The 19,425-nt window shown below is 31.1% G+C and overlaps 1 protein-coding gene across 2 annotated transcripts in view; it reads left to right on the top strand.

Annotated features, from left to right (window-relative positions):
* camta2 (calmodulin binding transcription activator 2) overlaps positions 1-19,425 on the top strand; it is a 60,291-nt gene that overhangs the window by 35,549 nt on the left and 5,317 nt on the right. The window contains exons 12-22 of one of the 2 annotated variants that reach the window (XM_073823050.1): positions 943-1,109; positions 6,887-7,071; positions 8,950-9,028; positions 9,382-9,628; positions 10,788-11,098; positions 11,183-11,349; positions 12,881-13,091; positions 13,176-13,247; positions 17,539-17,559; positions 17,701-17,894; positions 17,978-18,052. In XM_073823050.1, coding sequence (XP_073679151.1) covers positions 943-1,109; positions 6,887-7,071; positions 8,950-9,028; positions 9,382-9,628; positions 10,788-11,098; positions 11,183-11,349; positions 12,881-13,091; positions 13,176-13,247; positions 17,539-17,559; positions 17,701-17,894; positions 17,978-18,052 — 1,729 coding nt within the window. The remainder of the gene's footprint in view (positions 1-942; positions 1,110-6,886; positions 7,072-8,949; positions 9,029-9,381; positions 9,629-10,787; positions 11,099-11,182; positions 11,350-12,880; positions 13,092-13,175; positions 13,248-17,538; positions 17,560-17,700; positions 17,895-17,977; positions 18,053-19,425) is intronic. The other variant, XM_073823051.1, reaches the window with a different exon arrangement.

Below are 19,425 nucleotides of genomic sequence, written 5' to 3'. Positions count from 1 at the left end.
GTAATTATTTGTGAAATTTAATTTATGAGTGAAAATTGCTTTTACACCATTTTTTTGTGTAAGTTGTAATGAAATGAAATGTAAAAACTTATTTTATTTGAGCGAGAAACAATGTTTTTTCATTTTCATTTATTACTAAAATAATAAAAAATTAAATAACCAAACTTCATAGACATGTTTAAAGTGTTTATTCGATAGTCCATTGACTTTTTTTGTAATTATTTGAGAAATTTGCTAGGAATTTAAATTATTTTAAATTGTTTAATTATTTTAATTTAATTATTTTTTTTATTATTCAATTATTACTTTATTATTATTTATTTTGTTTAGAAATTGTGCTTGCACCAATTTTTTGTGTAATTTAAATCTAATGTTTTTTAAAAAAAAAATTATTTCAGTGAAAAACAACATATCTCATTTTCATTTAGTTTGTTGATGTACTAAAAATAATACAAATTTAACTTAATAAAAACTACATAGACATGTCTAAGGTATTTATTTGATAGTTCATTAACTTTTTTGTAATTATTTGTGAAATTTGCTAAGCATGTTTTTTCCAGCATAAATTCAAATAAAATGCAGTTAAATTAGTAAAATAACTAAAACTAAGTAAACTAAAGCTTAATTAAACTACATAGACAGTAAAATAAGAAAACTAATAAAAATCGACAAAAACAACAAGATTATAAGAATATGTTTCACAAGATAATGCTATTTTTCAGTCTTTCTAATTCAAAATTTCACAATGATTCAATGCTGTTTTTTGGTAATTCTTGGAAAGTCGTTTCTACGTAATTTTTTTTTTCAAGTGTAGTTGTTCTAGCAAACATTTAGTCAGTTTTTTCTCATGCATTTCTACTTATTCCCTCAGAATTGTGTCACATTACGAAGGTGAATCAGGTTGTAAATGTGGTTTGACGTTTACGCTCTTGTTCTCTCTAGATAACCAGTTCAGGATGTCGATTCTGGAGCGTTTGGAACAGATGGAGCGGCGAATGGCAGAAATGTCAAATAACAATCAACAGAATCAACACATGAATCACTATCATCATCATCAGCAGATGACGAGGAACCAGAGCTCCGGTCCACGCTTGACTCCTGAAAACCAGGTACAAACACACAGCAAACACTCAGACTAATACACTGACACTGGTGAGGAAGAACCAGACACTGGATTTGAGTTTCTGTGTTCTTCCTCAATATTTCTGTCCTGTTTTACAAATGCATTCTTATTTTATCACTTAATTTCCAAAGATACTATTTGAACTGAACTGAGCTGGACCATGAAATCACTGAATCAATGATGAACTGACTTTAATTGAAAATGGAGTGTTTACTATTGTCCTTTTGCATTATCGACACACTATTTCCCTGTTTAGTACCGTAAAGCTGCTTTGACACAAGCTCTATCGTAAAAATCGCTATGGGTCATTCCGTGTCAAATCAACCAAATTTCAAAAACTTCCCCGGCTTTAATTTTTGATTTTACTAATATTTTGTCTGAGGAAAGACAGACATGTATAGTGATGAAAGCCAAAATATTAAATGTCATGGATGAATATTTACTGAGTAATCCACTGTTTTGTAGAGGGGGGTCAAAATGGCAATTTTCACTTTAGATTCAGAGTCAAGTTACAGGGGGGTAAAAATTGCTTCAGAAAGATGACAGCATCATAATGTTATTTTTACACAGAGAATAGTAGCTCTATTAGTAAAATCTGTTGACTTCACCAATCTTTGTCACATTATGTGCTAATGGTGACCATTCAAAAATGGGGAAACAGCACTTTTCAACTTTTTTTTACCAAAGTTTGCGTGCCTATAACTCAAGACGTATTAAAGATATTTGAATGCCCTTTTAGATATTGAGTCTTGACAAACTTTCCTTTTGGCATCTGTATTTTTAATAACCTATGAGGTTTGGTTCCAGAGATATTGGAATTTCAATATGGCTCCAGGAGTAAATCGTTAAAATGTGCACATTTTCAGTGGTCAAAAACCAAATGTAGGTCAGTTTGAAAAATACGATACTTATTTTGTTTTAAAGAGGAATGTCTGAAGAAGAAATAATATTAAAACTATATTATTTTGCAACTGCATTGAACATACCTGTCCGAGCCATAAAAATATATTTTTTTAAAGTGTCTTTTTTTTTTTTTTGAGTGCATAAAACTCAAGAAGTATTAAATATATCACAATATGATTTTAGATTCTAGTTCTTCATGAAATTTTCTTCTGGAATCTTAATTTTTAAAGCCCTACATTGTTTAGTCCCAGAGATATGGGAATCTCAGTAAAGCTCCACGTCCAGACTGTTGAATTTTACCCATTTTCAGTGGTCGAAAACCAAATGTTGGTCACTTTGTATACAGCGGATACTTATTTTATTTGAAGAACAAAGTCTGAAGAAGAAGAAATGTTGAAATTAGAATTTTATTTTGTTTCCCTCTATCAAAACAATTGCATAGAACATAACTCATAAATATTATTTTTCTGAACTTTGTGTGCCTGCCACTTTGTGTGCACTTTTACAACTCAGACAGCTATGGTCTATGCAATTGTTTTGATAGAGGAAAACAAGATACAATTTTAATTTCAACATTATTTCTTCTTCAGACATTGTTCTTTAAATAAAATAAGCAAAATCAAAAATTTGAGAAAGGGACCTCTGGTTGATTTGACACAGAATGACCCATATATAAATAAGGGTGACTTGACTAAAACTAAAACCATAAAAAAATATATAAATTCAAAATAAATGTATAAAATATAGAATAACTTATAAAGAACTTGACAAACTTACAATATTTTTTTTGAATAATTATATTATTATTACTGTAAAATGAAAACAGAAAATATAAAAATAAAATCTAATTCGAAATATCAACAAAAACTATTAAAATAAAAATAAAAATGTGTGTTTATGCATAAAACAAGAACAAATATAATGAGTGGGGTAAGAGAAAGAAACATGTTTTGCCTTAATGTTAAATGTTCTGAAACTTAAAAAACTAAAGCTAAAATGAAGCTAAAATTTGGATTTGTAATAGGCTTTTTATTTGGACATAAATTCTGCTGTAAAAATGTGATTGATTTTTGATTCACGGTCTATTTGAACAATGAATTTAATCAAAAATATGTTTGCATCATCACTCAAATATGAATTAAAATGTTTTATTAAAATATCAGTAGGTAAATACTGTATTGCAGTGTAAATATAAATGAAAATAGTGTAGTTCTTCAACTAGATTTTTATTTCATTTCTTCAATTTAAGGTTAGAATCAGATCTGATTGCAATCTTCCTCTATTTGGAGATTTTCCTTTACCCATAAGTCCATGTGGCTGGTTAACCAAACATTAATTTCCCATCCTGCTCTTGACTTTATCTTCTTGCCAGAACATTCTCCAAAAAGGTCACGTCAACACCTTGTGTAAGTGTTTGAGTGTGTGTGTGTGTGTGTGTGTGTGTGTGTGTGTGTGTGTGTGTGTGTGTGTGTGTGTGTGTGTGTGTGTGTGTTTGTGTTTGTGTTTGTGTTTGTGTGTGTGTGTGTGTGTGTGTTTCAGTTATTGTAACAGAAACTAAAACAAAAAACCTTCTGTTGCTTAGAATAAATAAAGGGTAACTATAATAAAATAAATTAAAAAAATTTAACGTATTTTTTATGTCTAGTTCCTAAATTTTCATTTAGTTTAACTCTACTAAAATGTAAAATAAAATTAATAAAAACTATATAAAAAGGTCAAAGACGAAAAGGGTGGAAGCATAAAAAGAGTAAGTGTAATATTTATTTTTGTTTTTCCCAAAAAATATTAAGAAGTAAGTTTTCTGTTTAATTTAATTGCATTTTTGTGTTTCTGAGGAAACAATAAATATATATTTTTTCCTAACTTACATAAGACACCCACTAAAATGTCATTCAGTTTAACAATCTTTATTTTCAACAAGATTTATTGACAACAAAAATCTATTTATGACATAATAAAAAATGAATGAATTACTTTCACCCCAAATACTAATTAGTTGTAATTCTACATTTTTAAAATGTGCCACTATCCTAGGTTTTGCCATTTGTCATTAATAATTTTTTACTGATTTAAAATACAATAAAATTAAAAATGATCCCTTATTGTTGTATATATTTTAATATGTACAAGTCAGAATAAGCATGTTGTTTGATTTTTTTTTACAAAAATATTGTGTTACAACTGAATGACAATGTAACATTATTTCAACCAAATTTTGACATTTTATTCTCCATTTGAAACCTTAAAAGTAGACACTTTACTTACATTTAATGTGCTATGGCCATAAAATCACTTTTGTAAATTTCTTGGACGTGGACGTTCTAATGGCTTTGATTCAGAAATTTACATTTACATTTATTCATTTAGCAAACACTTTTATCCAAAGCGACTTACAATTGGGAATAAAAGAAATAAATGAAATGAAATAAAAATGAAAACAACAACAAAACTATTAAAACTTAACTAAAATGAAAATGCAAAATACAAATACGAATGAAAACTAATATGAAATCCCAATGCTACTATAGTACTCTGCAGTGTGTGTGTGTGTGTGTGTGTGTGTGTGTGTGTGTGTGTGTGTGTGAGTGATATAGCATAGGAGGATGTGGAGTGTGTGATGAGCGCTGGATTTATGAACGTGTGTTATCAAGGTTAGCGGCGGAATGTCAACTTTGCCAATGACATCACTTAAGTATGCATGTATTAATAGCGCTTTTTCCATGTTGGTGGGCCACACACACACATATACACACACTCACACTCAGATAACTGTTTAGGTTTTCCTCATCTGATTCTCATACTAAAATCCTGAAGTTTCTGAACTAGTCTTTAGGGTTAGTGCTCATAGTTAGAGTTTCTTGAGTTAAAAACTGCAGATGTTGAAAGCTCATCTTGTTTGAGAGAATCTTCTGGCTGATTCATGTCATTCATTTTTAGCTTTTCCACTCTTACGTCAATACAGCACGAGGACGGACAGAGAGACTGATACAGACAGACAGACAGACAGGAGGGAAAAAACGGAGGGAGGGTGTGTGTTAAGGAGTTACTAACTAAAAGTAGTCATGTTACTACCTCCTACTAACTACATCTACATTCATTGTACATTTGAATTCATCTACATTTAACTACATCTACATTAATTTAACTAAAGAATAGTGTTACTGGTTAATCTAAAACTGTTTCAGATGCAGGGATGCAGAAAATTGAGCATCTTTTCCAGTAAAAAGCTAGTTTTTCATTTAGTTGACCTTATTTTTATTTAGCATTAACTGTTTAAAACAACTCACTTGATCTATGTGCTAAATCAAGCATCTTTTGTAGTTACATATTTAGGTAAATGCTGATGAACTTCATTGTTTTCTGATCAACTATATAAATGATTTTTTTTGTTGCATTTAGTTTAAATCGATCTGCTCAAGGTAAATTTTAACTAATAAATATCAGCATACATAAATGTTGTATAAATCAGTGTGAATGAAATATGAACAAACCCTTCAGTAAAAACCTTCAGACAATAGAGAGGAATAAAACTGTAAGTTTTGGTGTTTGTAAGTGCTGCTGAAGTGGAGAAACAATATCATGACCTTTAAATATAGGCATTTTCGCCATGTTTTTAAAATAAAATGTTGTATAAATCAGTGTGAATGAAATATGAACAAACCCTTCAGTAAAAACCTTCAGACTATAGAAAGGAATAAAACTGTAAGTTTTGGTGTTTGTTAGTGCTGCTGAAGTGGAGAAACAAACTCACAACATTTAAATATATGCATTTTCATCATGTTTTTAGAATAAAATGTCGTAGAAATCAGTGTGAATGAAATATGAACAAACCCTTCAGTAAAAACCTTCAGACAATAGAGAGGAATAAAACTGTAAGTTTTGGTGTTTGTAAGTGCTGCTGAAGTGGAGAAACAATATCATGACCTTTAAATATAGGCATTTTCGCCACGTTTTTAAAATAAAATGTTGTATAAATCAGTGTGAATGAAATATGAACAAACCCTTCAGTAAAAACCTTCAGACTATAGAAAGGAATAAAACTGTAAGTTTTGGTGTTTGTTAGTGCTGCTGAAGTGGAGAAACAAACTCACAACATTTAAATATATGCATTTTCATCATGTTTTTAGAATAAAATGTTGTAGAAATCAGTGTGAATGAAATATGAACAAACCCTTCAGTAAAAACCTTCAGAATATAGAGAGAAATGAAACTCCTAAATTTGGTTTTTGTAAGTGCTGCTGAAGTGGAGAAAAAAAACTGATAACTTTTTGAAATGATAAAGTGTTCTTAAAAACGGTGTTTGCCTGTAGTGTCGTGCCTCAAGTTTGATCGTATCTCTCTAATTGAGATCCAGTTTTTGTCGGTTTCTTTATTTAGACTTTCACAACACTTTCTGCTTCTGTGAATGTAAAAATAAATGTCATCATCTGATATATTTAAAAATATATATAGACATTAAAAAAAGATACTACCCCTTTAAATAGTTTCCCTGTAGTGTAGTTTTGGTAGCAAATTTTTCTTTAGAAGGACTAGTTTGACTGTCAGTTAGATACAAATGTAAGAAGTTTAAAAGCAGTTTCACATCTGATTCAGTGATTTGAACTCAGTCAATAAAATCAATCTTTAATTCACTCTGAATCTAAATTCTGAATTTATAAAGATTTGAGTAAGTTCTTTCGCTGAAATGTCTGTGTAAACTAAGTAACTGATATAAATGCTGACTGAAGGACGTCAGATTAGTGATTGTGTGTGATCAAAAGCTGAGAACAGAGTCAAATGAAATATGATTTCTCTCTAGTAGATGTGAGGAGGTGTGTAAATGTGTTAATGAGGACGTATCTGTCTGTGTGTGTGTTTCAGTCGGGGCTGTGGTTCGAGCGCAGGATCGTGGCCGTGTGTGAGCGGATGATGGCCGGCGGTCGCTGGGAACGAGGCGGTGAGACGGACAGACTCACACACTCCGTCAGACACAGAGGGATGACGCTACTGCACCTCGCCGCTGCTCAGGGATACACACAGCTCATACACACACTCATACGCTGGAGGTAACACACACACACAGTCAAAGTCAAATGTGCATAAAGTTCAATGTGTATTTGGCGTCACTCACAATGTGACACATTGTAAAAAATGTAAACATTTACATTGTAAAAAATTATTTTTCTAATGTAAATAAAAATATTAGAGTATGTTCTACATGAAAAAAACGATTTTAGATTTTCTACTTTAAAACGTCATATCAAATTTAATATGTTTGCTGCCATTTCTTTGCAATTAATTGTGAAATTTACTAAGATCAGGGTTCGTACAAGGTGCTTAAAGTGACTGAAGCACTTGAATTTGACTTTTTGAAATTATAGGCCTGGAAAACTTATTGAAAATTTTTGAAAGGCAATATATCTATAAAATAATTGTTTAGATATCTTTAATATCTTTTCATGCAAAATTCAGGCAATTAAAAAAAAAATCACTTATTTAAGTTAATAAAACTAGTAAAACAACAACAACAAAAAAAACTAATAAACCATAAAACTAGCGAAAGCCAGTAGTTGTAAGCCAACTGTAAATTCAAAAAGAGGAACAGATGAACCGAATCATTTGAGTGAGTCATTTACGCCGGAACCGCTACAGTTGATTCAAACTTGTGACTTCGATCATTCATTTTAGGTGATTCACTAGCAAAAACCACATCAAATTAAAAGAGCCAATCATATTTGAATTTCATTTCACATTGCATGTAACAGTTTTAAAAATCACGTAGTAATGGGTCAAATGTTTTTCTAAACTCCAAATCAGTTAAACCATTGTGTCACAAAATGATTCACTATTTCGAAGTGCTTCAGTTGGATCGCATATCACAAATCATTTGATATAGATCAGGACTTCAGAGCGGGTTTGTGAATCATTTGATTTAGATCGAGACTTCAGAGCCCGTATCACAAATCATTTGTTTCAGATTGGGATTTTGAAGTGGTGTATTATCAAACAAAACAAAGAAAAAAGTACACACAAATACAAATAAGGGGAGACACTGCAGGCAAAAACAGTTTTTTCATGCACCTATTAAGTTTGAGATTTTGGGCTTTTTGATGTTTCATAATGTGTTTTTTTAGACTAGTGGAAATAAAAGACACAGTGTTTCTTTTATAGCACTTAATATATTTGTGTCAATAGATTTCAATTACAATACAGATTTTTAAAGGCCGTTTTCTCAAAATGAGTTTTTTCTCCTACACTGAGCCATAAATCTCCACTTCAGTAGCACTTACACACACCACACTTTACATTTTTATTCCTGTACAGAGGGATTTGTTCATATCTAATTAGCTTTTTTTTATACAACATTTTATTCCCCAAAAAATGGTAAAAAATACATTGTTTTCTGCCTGTTCTAAGTGTTTTTTTTATTATGGAGTGACAAAATGAGATACTTAAAACTCCCTCTGTAAAAACATCTGATTCTAATATGTCAAAAAAATTAAACAAGAATTTTGAAACTGACTTCATCCAGTGTTTACATTTTTGTACCAGAAATGTATGCAAATTAGTGCATATTTCATTAAGTAATGCTCATTTGCATATTTAAACCTAACATTTTAGAAAACTTGTAATACAAAAAATGTTTGCACTCATCAATGTAATCAATCAACCGAATAAGATAACTATTAGTTACGTGAGGGAAAATGAGTGAAAATTGTTCTACACTAAAAAAAATTTTCGGTGTACACTTAAATTTGTGAGTTTAACATCTATTTCAGTAACTCTTTAGTGTTTTAAGCATGAACTGGCAAATATTGTGAAGTGTTTCTCATTCTATGCCATTTATGATCTTTATTAAATATCTCTGTTGTTTGTCTACAGACACTGGAATCCGTGTGCTTTGTGTTTAATGATGTTTGTTTGTGTCTCTGTGTGTGTATCAGGAGTATCAGTGTGAATAGTTTGGATCTGGAACAGGAAGTGGATCCTCTGAACGTTGATCATTTCTCCTGCACACCTCTGGTATGGTCAAAACTTTGTAATAATTAAGAGTATTTAAAATAAACTCTTTTATGCTCACCATAATGCAGTTATACAATAAAAAATATGTGAATATCTGTTCAAATGTAATTAATTGCTGTGATCAAAGCTGAATTTTCAGCTTCATTACTCCAGTCTTCAGTGTCACATGATCCTTTAGAAATCATATATATATAATATTCTGATTTGTTGACACATTTCTGATTGTTATCAATGTTCAAAAAACAGTTGTTCTGCATCATGTTTTTGTGGTTCTGACCCGTGTGTGTGTGTGTGTGTGTGTGTGTGTGTGTGTGTGTGTGTGTGTGTGTGTGTGTGTGTGTGTGTGTTTTCAGATGTGGGCGTGTGCTCTGGGTCATCAGGCAGCGGCGGTGTTGTTGTACCGCTGGAGCAGCGCGGCTCTGGGAATCCCGGACTCTCTGGGTCGTCTGCCTCTGGCCGTGGCACATTCACGTGGACACACGCGTCTAGCACGCTGTCTGGAGGAGCTACACACACACTCTCAGACACAAGCACACACACCGGACACGGCCTCACCTCCGTACAGATCCCTGTCTCCACTGTCCAGCAGCCCTGACACAGGTAACAACACACATGGAATACATGGAATTTTTCCCAAATTCTCTGCTGTTTGTTTGAATTTTTCTATATAATTATTTAATTAATGTAAACAGATATTAATTTCACATTTTTATATTCATAATTCATAAAACGTAATTTTTTTAATTAAAATTTTAACAGGCTCTATTAAATAATTTTTTTTAATTCTATGGTTTTTGTTTTCATTTTTCTGAATTCCTTTTTAATTAATTTAAACAAAATAATTATACTCAAAAGGCATGTCTAATCAAATTCATTAAACCTTGACAATTACATTTTTTATTATTTTTACCATTAATTATACCCTTATAAAGCTCTTATATTTTCCTAAATTTTGTGGTTGCAGTTTAAATTTTTAAATTCTATTTTAATTTAACAAATGAAATGTACATGTTATATTCAAAATACATGTCTAATTAAATTCATTAAACGTTTGACAAATTAATTTATTTATCACATAACTTTTTACCAAGTTCTGTGCTGTTTTAATTTTTCTGAATTCCATTTTAATTCATTTAAACTAAACAATTATATTCAAAAGGCATGTCTTATCAAATTCATAAAACTTTTACAATTACATTTTTCATTATTTGTAACATTAATTATACCCTTATAAAGCTCTTATATTTTCTTAAATTTTGTGGTTGCAGTTTAAATTGTTTAAATTCAGCAAATTAAATTTACATATTATACTAATGAAATTCATTAAACATTACATTTTTTATCACAGTTTTAACTATAATAAAACTCTATTAAACTTTTAACCAAATTTTTCTTTAATTTTTATGAATTCCATTTTAATTAAATTAAAATTAAATATTTAAATCCAAAACGAATGTATTATCAAGTTGATGAAAATTGACAGTTTAATATTTTTTTCAATTATATGTAGGAATTCATAGAACTCTGAGAAGTTAAAAATTTAAAAATGTAATCAAATTTAAATATAACAATTTCTTTACAAAATAATTTTGTTTTATATTTTTTTGTCAAATATAATGCAGTGCAACAGATATTTACCACAAAACAGAATTGTTATTCCTTAAAATAATGTTTTAATAAATTGTATTATTATTAATTACATAATTATAGTGAATAATACTAACCCTTCTCTCTCTCTCTCTCTCTCTCTCTCTCTTAGGTTTGAGCTCGTCCAGCAGTGTCCCCTCCCCCAGTGACCCACCCTCTCCCTCCCCAAGCTCCGCCTACTCCAGTGGCTCTGTTCCTGATCCCATGGACTCCGCCTCCTCCCCCTCCTCTCCGTTCTCAGTCCCGCCCCCGACCGGTTCCACCGATTCGCTCTTCCTGATGGACTGTGAGGCCGCGAGCCCCTCCCCACCGGCCGCGGCGCACACTGACGCGCTGTCGCTTCACTCGGAGCTCGCCGATGAGCTGCTCAACTACAGCGAGAACGCAGAGAACGAAGACTACCTGTCTGATGAGGTCCTACAGGTGAGAGCAGCCCTGATTAAACAAAGCATTAAAGTCTCCGCCCCCTCAAGTTGTCATGATGATGTTGCAATGTTTTGCTGTTAGGTTGACATGGCAACGCTGGCCGAGCAGATCATCGAGGCCACGCCCGAGCGAATCAAACAGGAGGAATTTAACCGGGAGGCGGAGTCACCGCTCAGAGAGAGGCGGGACAATCCTGCCATTCATGACACCATGCCGTGGCTCGCCACTTACCTTGACACTGTCGACAGGTACGTAGACACAAAGAACATTGACCTGTAGTGTTAAAAAGTTTTGTAAAAAGAGTTATATTTTTCAAAAAAGAAATTACTACTTTTTATTAGTCAGCGATGCATTCAATTGATCAAAAGTGCCAGTAAAGACATTTATAATGTTACAGAAGAATTCTAATTCAAAAAAATGCTGATGCGAAAAAAACACTGCAAAAAAACGCTTTTCTTACTTATATTTTTGTCTTTTTTCCAGCCAAGGACTTTCTTGACGAGTAAAAATTATTGTCTTGTTTTCCGAAAAAACAAGTTAAAATTTTTTGCTTGAAACAATCTGCCAATGGGGTAAGAAAAATAATCTTGTTTTCTGTTTGAAATAATTTTTTTTTTCTTACCCCATTGGCAGATTATTTTGCTTGTTCTGAGCAAAAACTCACTTCATTTTGACTTGCTTTTTCAGAAAACAAGACAATAATTTTTACCTGTCAAGAAAATCCTTCTTTATTTAAGAATTTTTTGATATTTCTTGGAAAGGAAGGGATGAAGGAAAAAAAAAAAGTTAAATAAAAAATTAACATTCTGATCCAGTGGATCATGAACAACTGGAAATGTCATTCAAATGAATAAAATCTTCAAACATCGTAGACATTTGTAATAAGAAAACATATTGGTGTAGAAACATTTTTCACAAATTGCTAGTAAATTTTACAAATTACAAAGAATGGCAAGTCTACATTAACCCTCTAGGGCACTATTTACTATACTATTTACAAATTTTGTATGAAATATATTTTTTCCACAACATTTACTCTAAAACTGTTAGAAAATCAAAGCCATAAATCTATACAATTTGTGCTCCAAATTTGAAGTTGGTATGACAAAAAAAAAATGAATTGAGGTTTTGTTTGGGCGCAGTACCGAAACTGAAAATTTGTTTCTCATTTATTTCCAATTCTGTCTTTTCTGACTGCGAACAATACAAGTGTGACTTCTATTTTTTCAGGACCATTTAACCTTTTTGAATCATATCCAAGATTATCTTTGTGTGTGTGCCTTTACCAAGTTGCATACAATTCAGATGAAAAAAATAAAAAAATAAATAAAATAAAATAAATAAAATTGTTTTGGCCAAAAATGTCTAAAGAGCACAGAAATAGTATTTTCTTGTAAAACATACTGCAGTAAACATTTTATTTAACACTTTAATATCCTTAAAACTTAGAATATTTCTAAAGGTGAAATTAATAATATTAAAAATGTAGTATTTTCTTGTTAAACTTACTCCACTAAACTTTGCTTTATTTAACACTTAAAGTTTATTTTAATTTTTATTTAGACCTTAAAACTTAGAACATGTTTACAGTGTTATTAATGATGTATTAATAATGAAGATCATGTGATTTAAATGGAAATTATTTCAAATAATTTGTATTTTCATATCTATGAATTAAACACTGCTTAAGATTATGATTCTCAAATATATAAATGACACACTTTTTACATTAAAATCAGCGTAAATTATTTGTCTCTCTATGTGTGTGTGTGTTTGTAGGAGTCTGTGTCCCACTCCTCCCTCACTCCTCAGTGATTTGGCACTGCAGAGGCTCCGCCCCCCAAGCAGTGCGGCATGGGCGGAGTTTCTGAATGCCTCAGCCAATGGAAGAATGGAGAGAGACTTCGCCCTGTTGACGCTGACAGACACGGAGCAGAGAGAACTGTATGAGGCCGCACGTGTCATCCAGAACGCCTTCCGCAGATACAAGGTATACACACACACCCACATAGACCACTTGATGACTGACTGTGAGTGTGTGTCTGATTTTATAATGACTGGTTGTTGTGTTTAGGGGCGGAGGCTAAAGGAGCAGCAGGACATGGCAGCAGCCGTAATACAGCGCTGTTACCGCAAATACAAACAGGTACAACACACACACGTTTACTTACCTGTCTAAATGAGGACATTCTGTATACTTCTATTGCAAGACATGCTGGTTAATTTTGAGATTTGGGGCTATTTGGCTTTTCTTAATGTGTTGTTTCAGACTAATGGAAAAATACAGCTAAAAAAACACTTTAAATGTTTATTTTAATGCATTAATATGTATTTGCATATGAAGATTTCGATTCTAATGCATGTCTTTAAAGAGTTGTTTCTTCACTTTAGCAGTACTTGCATACACCAAAACTTAGAGTTTCATTCCTCTCTATATTTTGAAGGTTTTTACTGAAGGGTTTGTTCATATTTCATTCACACTGATTTATACAACATTTTATTCCAAAAACATGGTAAAATGCATATCTTTAAAGGCTGCACGTTTGTTTCTCCACTTAGGCAGTACTTACATACACCAAAACTTAGAGTTTTATGCCTCTCTATATTCTAAAGGTTATTACTGAGCGGTTTGTTTATATTTCATTCACACTGATTTATACAACATTTTATTCCAAAAACATGGTAAAATGCATATCTTTAAAGGCTGCACGTTTGTTTCTCCACTTAGGCAGCACTTACATACACCAAAACTTAGAGTTTTATTCCTCTCTATATTCTAAAGGTTATTACTGAAGGGTTTGTTCATATTTCATTCACACTGATTTATGCAACATTTTATTCCAAAAACATGGTAAAATGCATATCTTTAAAGGCTGCACGTTTGTTTCTCCACTTAGGCAGCACTTACATACACCAAAACTTAGAGTTTTATTCCTCTCTATATTCTAAAGGTTATTACTGAAGGGTTTGTTCATATTTCATTCACACTGATTTATGCAACATTTTATTCCAAAAACATGGTAAAATGCATATCTTTAAAGGCTGCACGTTTGTTTCTCCACTTAAGCAGCACTTACATACACCAAAACTTAGAGTTTTATTCCTCTCTATATTCTAAAGGTTATTACTGAGCGGTTTGTTTATATTTCATTTACACTGATTTATACAATATTTAATCCAAAAAACATGGTGAAAAATTTATTTTGTTTTCAGTGTGTTGACAGTATTTTCTGATTTATTGAATGAAAAAAAGAGAAGTTCAAAATCCCCTCAGTAAAAACCTTCAGAATATAGAGCGGAGTAGAACTGCTAAGTTTGGTGTATGTAAAGTGGAGAAAAACTCTTTAAAGATATGCATCAGAATTTTAATTAAATTTAGTTTTTCCATGCTAAAAAATAGTTTTTACTGAGGGGTTTGTTAATTTACACTGATTTCTACAACATTTTATTCTCAAAAAACTTGGTAAAAATGCATATCTATAAAGGTCATGAGTTTGTTTCTCCACTTTAGCAGTACTTACAAACACCAAAATTTACAGTTTATTCCTCTTTATTTTCCAAAGATTATAACTGAGGGGTTTGTTCATATTTCATTCACATGGATTTATACAATATTTAATCCAAAAACATAGTAAAAATGCCGTGAGTTTGTTTCTCAACTTCAGACTATAGAGAGGAATAAAACTCTTAAGTTTTGGTGATTGTAAGTAATGCTGAAGGTTTTGACTAAGGGGTTTGTTCATATTTCATTCACCCTAATTTCTACAACATTTTACTCCTAAAAACATGGTGAAAATGAATTTTTTCAGTGTGTTGACAATATTTTCTGATTTATTAAATAAAAAAAGAGAGATTCAAAATCCCCTCAGTAAAAACCATATATAGAATATAAAACTGTTAAGTTTAGTGTAAGTGCTGCCAAAGTGGAGAAAAAAAACTCTTTAAAGATATGTATTAGAATTTAAATCTACAGACGCAAATAGTTTAATAGTATAATAGGACAAGACATTACAGACAAATAGTTTTCTCATACACTGCTGAATTTTTTTGCTCTTTTGCTTCCTTAACTTATTTTTTTAGACTAGTGGAAAGAAAACATCCAAAACAGACATTTAAGTGTTTTTTAATTGCAGTTTTTTATACACTTTTTTTATACAATTTAATACAATATTTTACCCCTAAAAACATGGTGAAAATTGATTTTTTTTTTTCAGTGTGTTGACAGTATTTTCTGATTCATTGAATGAAAAAAGAGAAATTCAAAATCCCCTCAGTAAAAACCTTCAGAATATAGAGAGGAATAGAACTGCTAAGTTTGTTGTATGTAAGTGCTGCTGAAGTGGAGAAAAAACTCTTTAAAGATATGCTTTATAATTTAAATTTACATACGCAAATATTTGAAGTGTAATAAGACAAGACTTTGCAGACATTTTTTTTTCATGCACTGATGAGTTTAATTTATTTATTTTTTGCTCTGTTTTGCTTCCTTAACTTTCCTTCTTTTAGATTACTGGAAAGAAAACATCCAAAATATACATTTAAGTGTTCATTTTATTGCACTTTTTCAGTTTATGTCTGTAGATTTCAATCTCAATCCATATATTTAAAGAGTTTTTTTTTTTCCTCTTACAAACACCAAACTTTACAGTTATATTCCTCTCTATATTCTGGAGTTTTTTACTGAGGGGTTTGTTCATATTTCATTCACACAGATTTATACATTATTTTATTCCAAAAATATGGTAAAAATGCTTATCTTTAAAGGCTGTGAGTTTGTTTCTCCACTTCAGCAGCATTTATAAACACCAAACTTAGCAGTTTCATTCCTCTCTATATTCTAAAGGTTTTTGCTGAAGGGTTTGTTCATAATACATTCAGATGGATTTATACAATATTTAATCCAAAAACATAGTCAAAATGCATTTCTTTAAAGGCTGTGAGTTTTTTCCTCCACTTCAGCATTACTTACAATCACCAAAACTTAGAATTGTATTTCTCTCTATAGTCTATAGGTTTTTACTCCTAAAAACATGGTGAAAAAGATTTTTTTTTTTCAGTGTGTTGACAGTATTTTCTGATCTATAGAATGAAAAAAAAAAAATTCAAAATCCCCTCAGTAAAAACCTTCAGAATATAGAGAGGAATAAAACTGCTAAGTTTGGTGTATGTAAGTGCTGCCAAAGTGAAGAAAAAACCCTTTAAAGATATGCATTAGAATTGAAATCTACAGACGCAACTAGTTGAAGAATAATAAGACAAGACATTACAGACAAATAGTTTTTTCATGCACTGCTGAATTTTTTTTTTCTTTTTTTACTGTTTTGCTTCCTTAACTTTGCTTCTTTTAGACTATTGGAAAGAAAACATCCAAAACAAAATAGACATTTAAGTGTTCATTTCATTGCACATTTTAAATATTGGGTTGAGATTGAAATCCACAAACACAAATTTAAAAAGTTTTTTTTCTCTCTTGCAAACACTAAACTTTACAGTTATATTCCTCTCTGTATTCTGAAGGTGTGTTCATATTTCATTCACACTGATGTATACAACATTTTACTGCTAAAACATGGTGAAAATGTGTTTGTTTTATGTCTGCTGACAGTATTTTCAGATTTATAGTGTGATTAAAAGAGAAATCCGAAATCCCCTCTGAAAAAAAAAAACTTTAACTGTGATATGAGGACAAAATCAAACTGAATCTAGATTCACATTTCTGTTCTGGAGATTTATGCAAATATTTATCGGTAACACTTTACAATAAGGTTCATTAGTTAAACATTAGTTAATGTATTAACTAACATGAACTAACCATGAGCAATACATTTGTTACTGTATTTACTAATCTTCATTAACGTTAGTTAACGGAAATACAGTTGTTCATTGTTTGTTCATGTTAGTTCACACTGCATTAACTAATGTTAACAAAATTTTAATAATGCATGAGTAAATGTTGAAATTAACATGAACAAAGATTAATAAATGCTGTATAAGTGCAGCTCATTATTAGTTCATGTTAACTAATGTGGTTAACTAATGTTAACTAATGAACCTTATTGTAAAGTGTTACCTATTTATCATATTTAGATAGACAGTTCTTCATTTGCATATTTAAACATGACATTTCAGAAAACTTGGGAAAAAAAAACCAAAATGTTTTGGTGATAGTGATATTTATTAGTTTACAAATAAGGAGAGATATTGTCAGGTTTAGCTCACTTCTGAGTACAAAATTTGTCCTCAAAAATAATTAAGTAGGTACAAACACACACATGCAGAAACACTTAAACACTTTAAAAACAAACTGTCACTGACTGTTCAGCTAATGAGTGTGTGTTTGTGATATTTATGTTTGTGTGTGTGTGTCTTCGCTAACAAACTAATATTGCTGCTGTGTCTCTGATCTTTCTCCTGTTTCTTGTTTAATTTCATGCTAGCTAACATGGATAGCACTGAAGGTAACGTCAAACTAAACTGCACTCACTGTTGTGGTTTCACATTGTTTCTGCTGTGCGGTGTGTGTTCATGTGTGTGTTGTGTCGTCCTCCTGCAGTATTTATATTTATATGTTTGTAATGTTTGTGTTTGTCCTCCTCCAGTACGCCTTATATAAGAAGATGACGCAGGCAGCCATACTGATTCAGAGTAAGTTCCGCAGTTATTACGAGCAGAAGAAGTTCCAGCAGTCGCGGCGGGCGGCCGTCCTCATCCAGCAGTACTACCGCAGCTATAAGGAGTATGAGCGCGTCAAACAGGGGCCACGTGGCCCCGGGGCCCTCAACACCAAGATCAAGTAAGGCACACACACAATATACCAAACTACAGATGATTACATGAGTGAATCTGTGATGCTCAAACTCTCATTCTGTGTGTCAGAGGCTCATTCCTGACCAAGAAACAGGATCAGGCCGCGAGGAAGATCATGCGCTTCCTTAGACGCTGCAGACACAGGTACACTTCTGGATATTTTTCTCTGACTTGACTTTTTGTCTTGAGTTTTGTATGATTTTAGACCTAGAAAAAAATCACGGACATTAAACAAAACTTAAAATGACATAGGCATTTATATATGAATACACATTGTACTAGTTAAATAATATGCATTATTTATATTATAAAATTTGCACATAACATTTTTTTTTTTTAAATCCTAATCTTTACATTGTATCTAGTATAGCATAAATGACTGGATAAGTCCTGGAACTTAATACAATCTTTAAAACACCAAGGGCCTTCATATAATAAATATACATTTTATGTATATAAATGCAAATATTTTATTAATATTAAATTATACATTTGTGTATCATTTTTAGTCCCGATCTTTAATTAATTAAATTAATAACATCTTAAAAAGACTTGGCATTTATATAAGGAACATACATTTTAGTAATTAAAATGTATTTATATTATATTATAAAATTGTGCATAAACGTTTTTTTTTTTTTTATTCTAATCTAGTAGATCATGAAAAACTGGAAAAGTCATTCAAATTAATAACATTTTAAAACATCATAGGCATTTTTTATAAATATACATTTGACTAATTATGCCAAGCTCTATTGGTTACATTGAAAACAAACTGGTGTAGAAACTTTTCACAAATTTCTAGAAAATTTCATTACAAAGAATGACATCTAACACATTAACCCTCTGGGGCACAGAAATACTATTTTAAAATTTTGTATGAAACATCATTTATTTTGTCTTTGCTCACAAAGCAAGTGGCAGAACCTTTACCAATTTCATACGATTTCGATAGAGTAAAAAAAAAAAAATCTAAACATAATTTTTTTTTGTTAAAAAAAAAAGTCTAAAGAACACAGATGGTTTAAATTAAACATGACATGTTGAAGCACAAACACTGAAATGGTATTTTCCTGTAAAACATACTGCTGTAAACTTAGTTTTACACTTTTTTTGTTTTGTTTACACTTAAAAAGTCGTTTTATTTTTATTGTTATTTAAAACGTAATTTTTTTTTACAGTGTTATAAAAATACAATGATTTTCACAAATTTCTATCCAGTAAATCATGAATCACTGGAAAATAATTCTTATGTTCAATAAGCTTATTTCTGACACAAAAAATGTATTTTTTAAAGTTGCTTTTAATTCGATCCATTCTGTGATAAAAAAAAAAAATCAAAATTGTAAAACTCAGAATTGAGAGGGAAAAAAGTATGAATTGCGAGGTAAAGTTACAATTATTATTTTTTTATTATTCTTTGGCTGAAATAAATTTCCATAACTAAATGAATCTAAAAAATGAGAGATGAAGAAAAATCAATCAAGTTTTTGAACCAATTACGATATTTAACATCT

The sequence above is a fragment of the Garra rufa genome, chromosome 18 (genome assembly GCF_049309525.1).
Source record: "Garra rufa chromosome 18, GarRuf1.0, whole genome shotgun sequence".
Taxonomy (NCBI): Eukaryota; Metazoa; Chordata; class Actinopteri; order Cypriniformes; family Cyprinidae; genus Garra; species Garra rufa.
The sequence above is the reverse complement of the archived record's forward strand: the minus strand, read 5'-3'. Positions and strand labels throughout refer to the sequence as shown.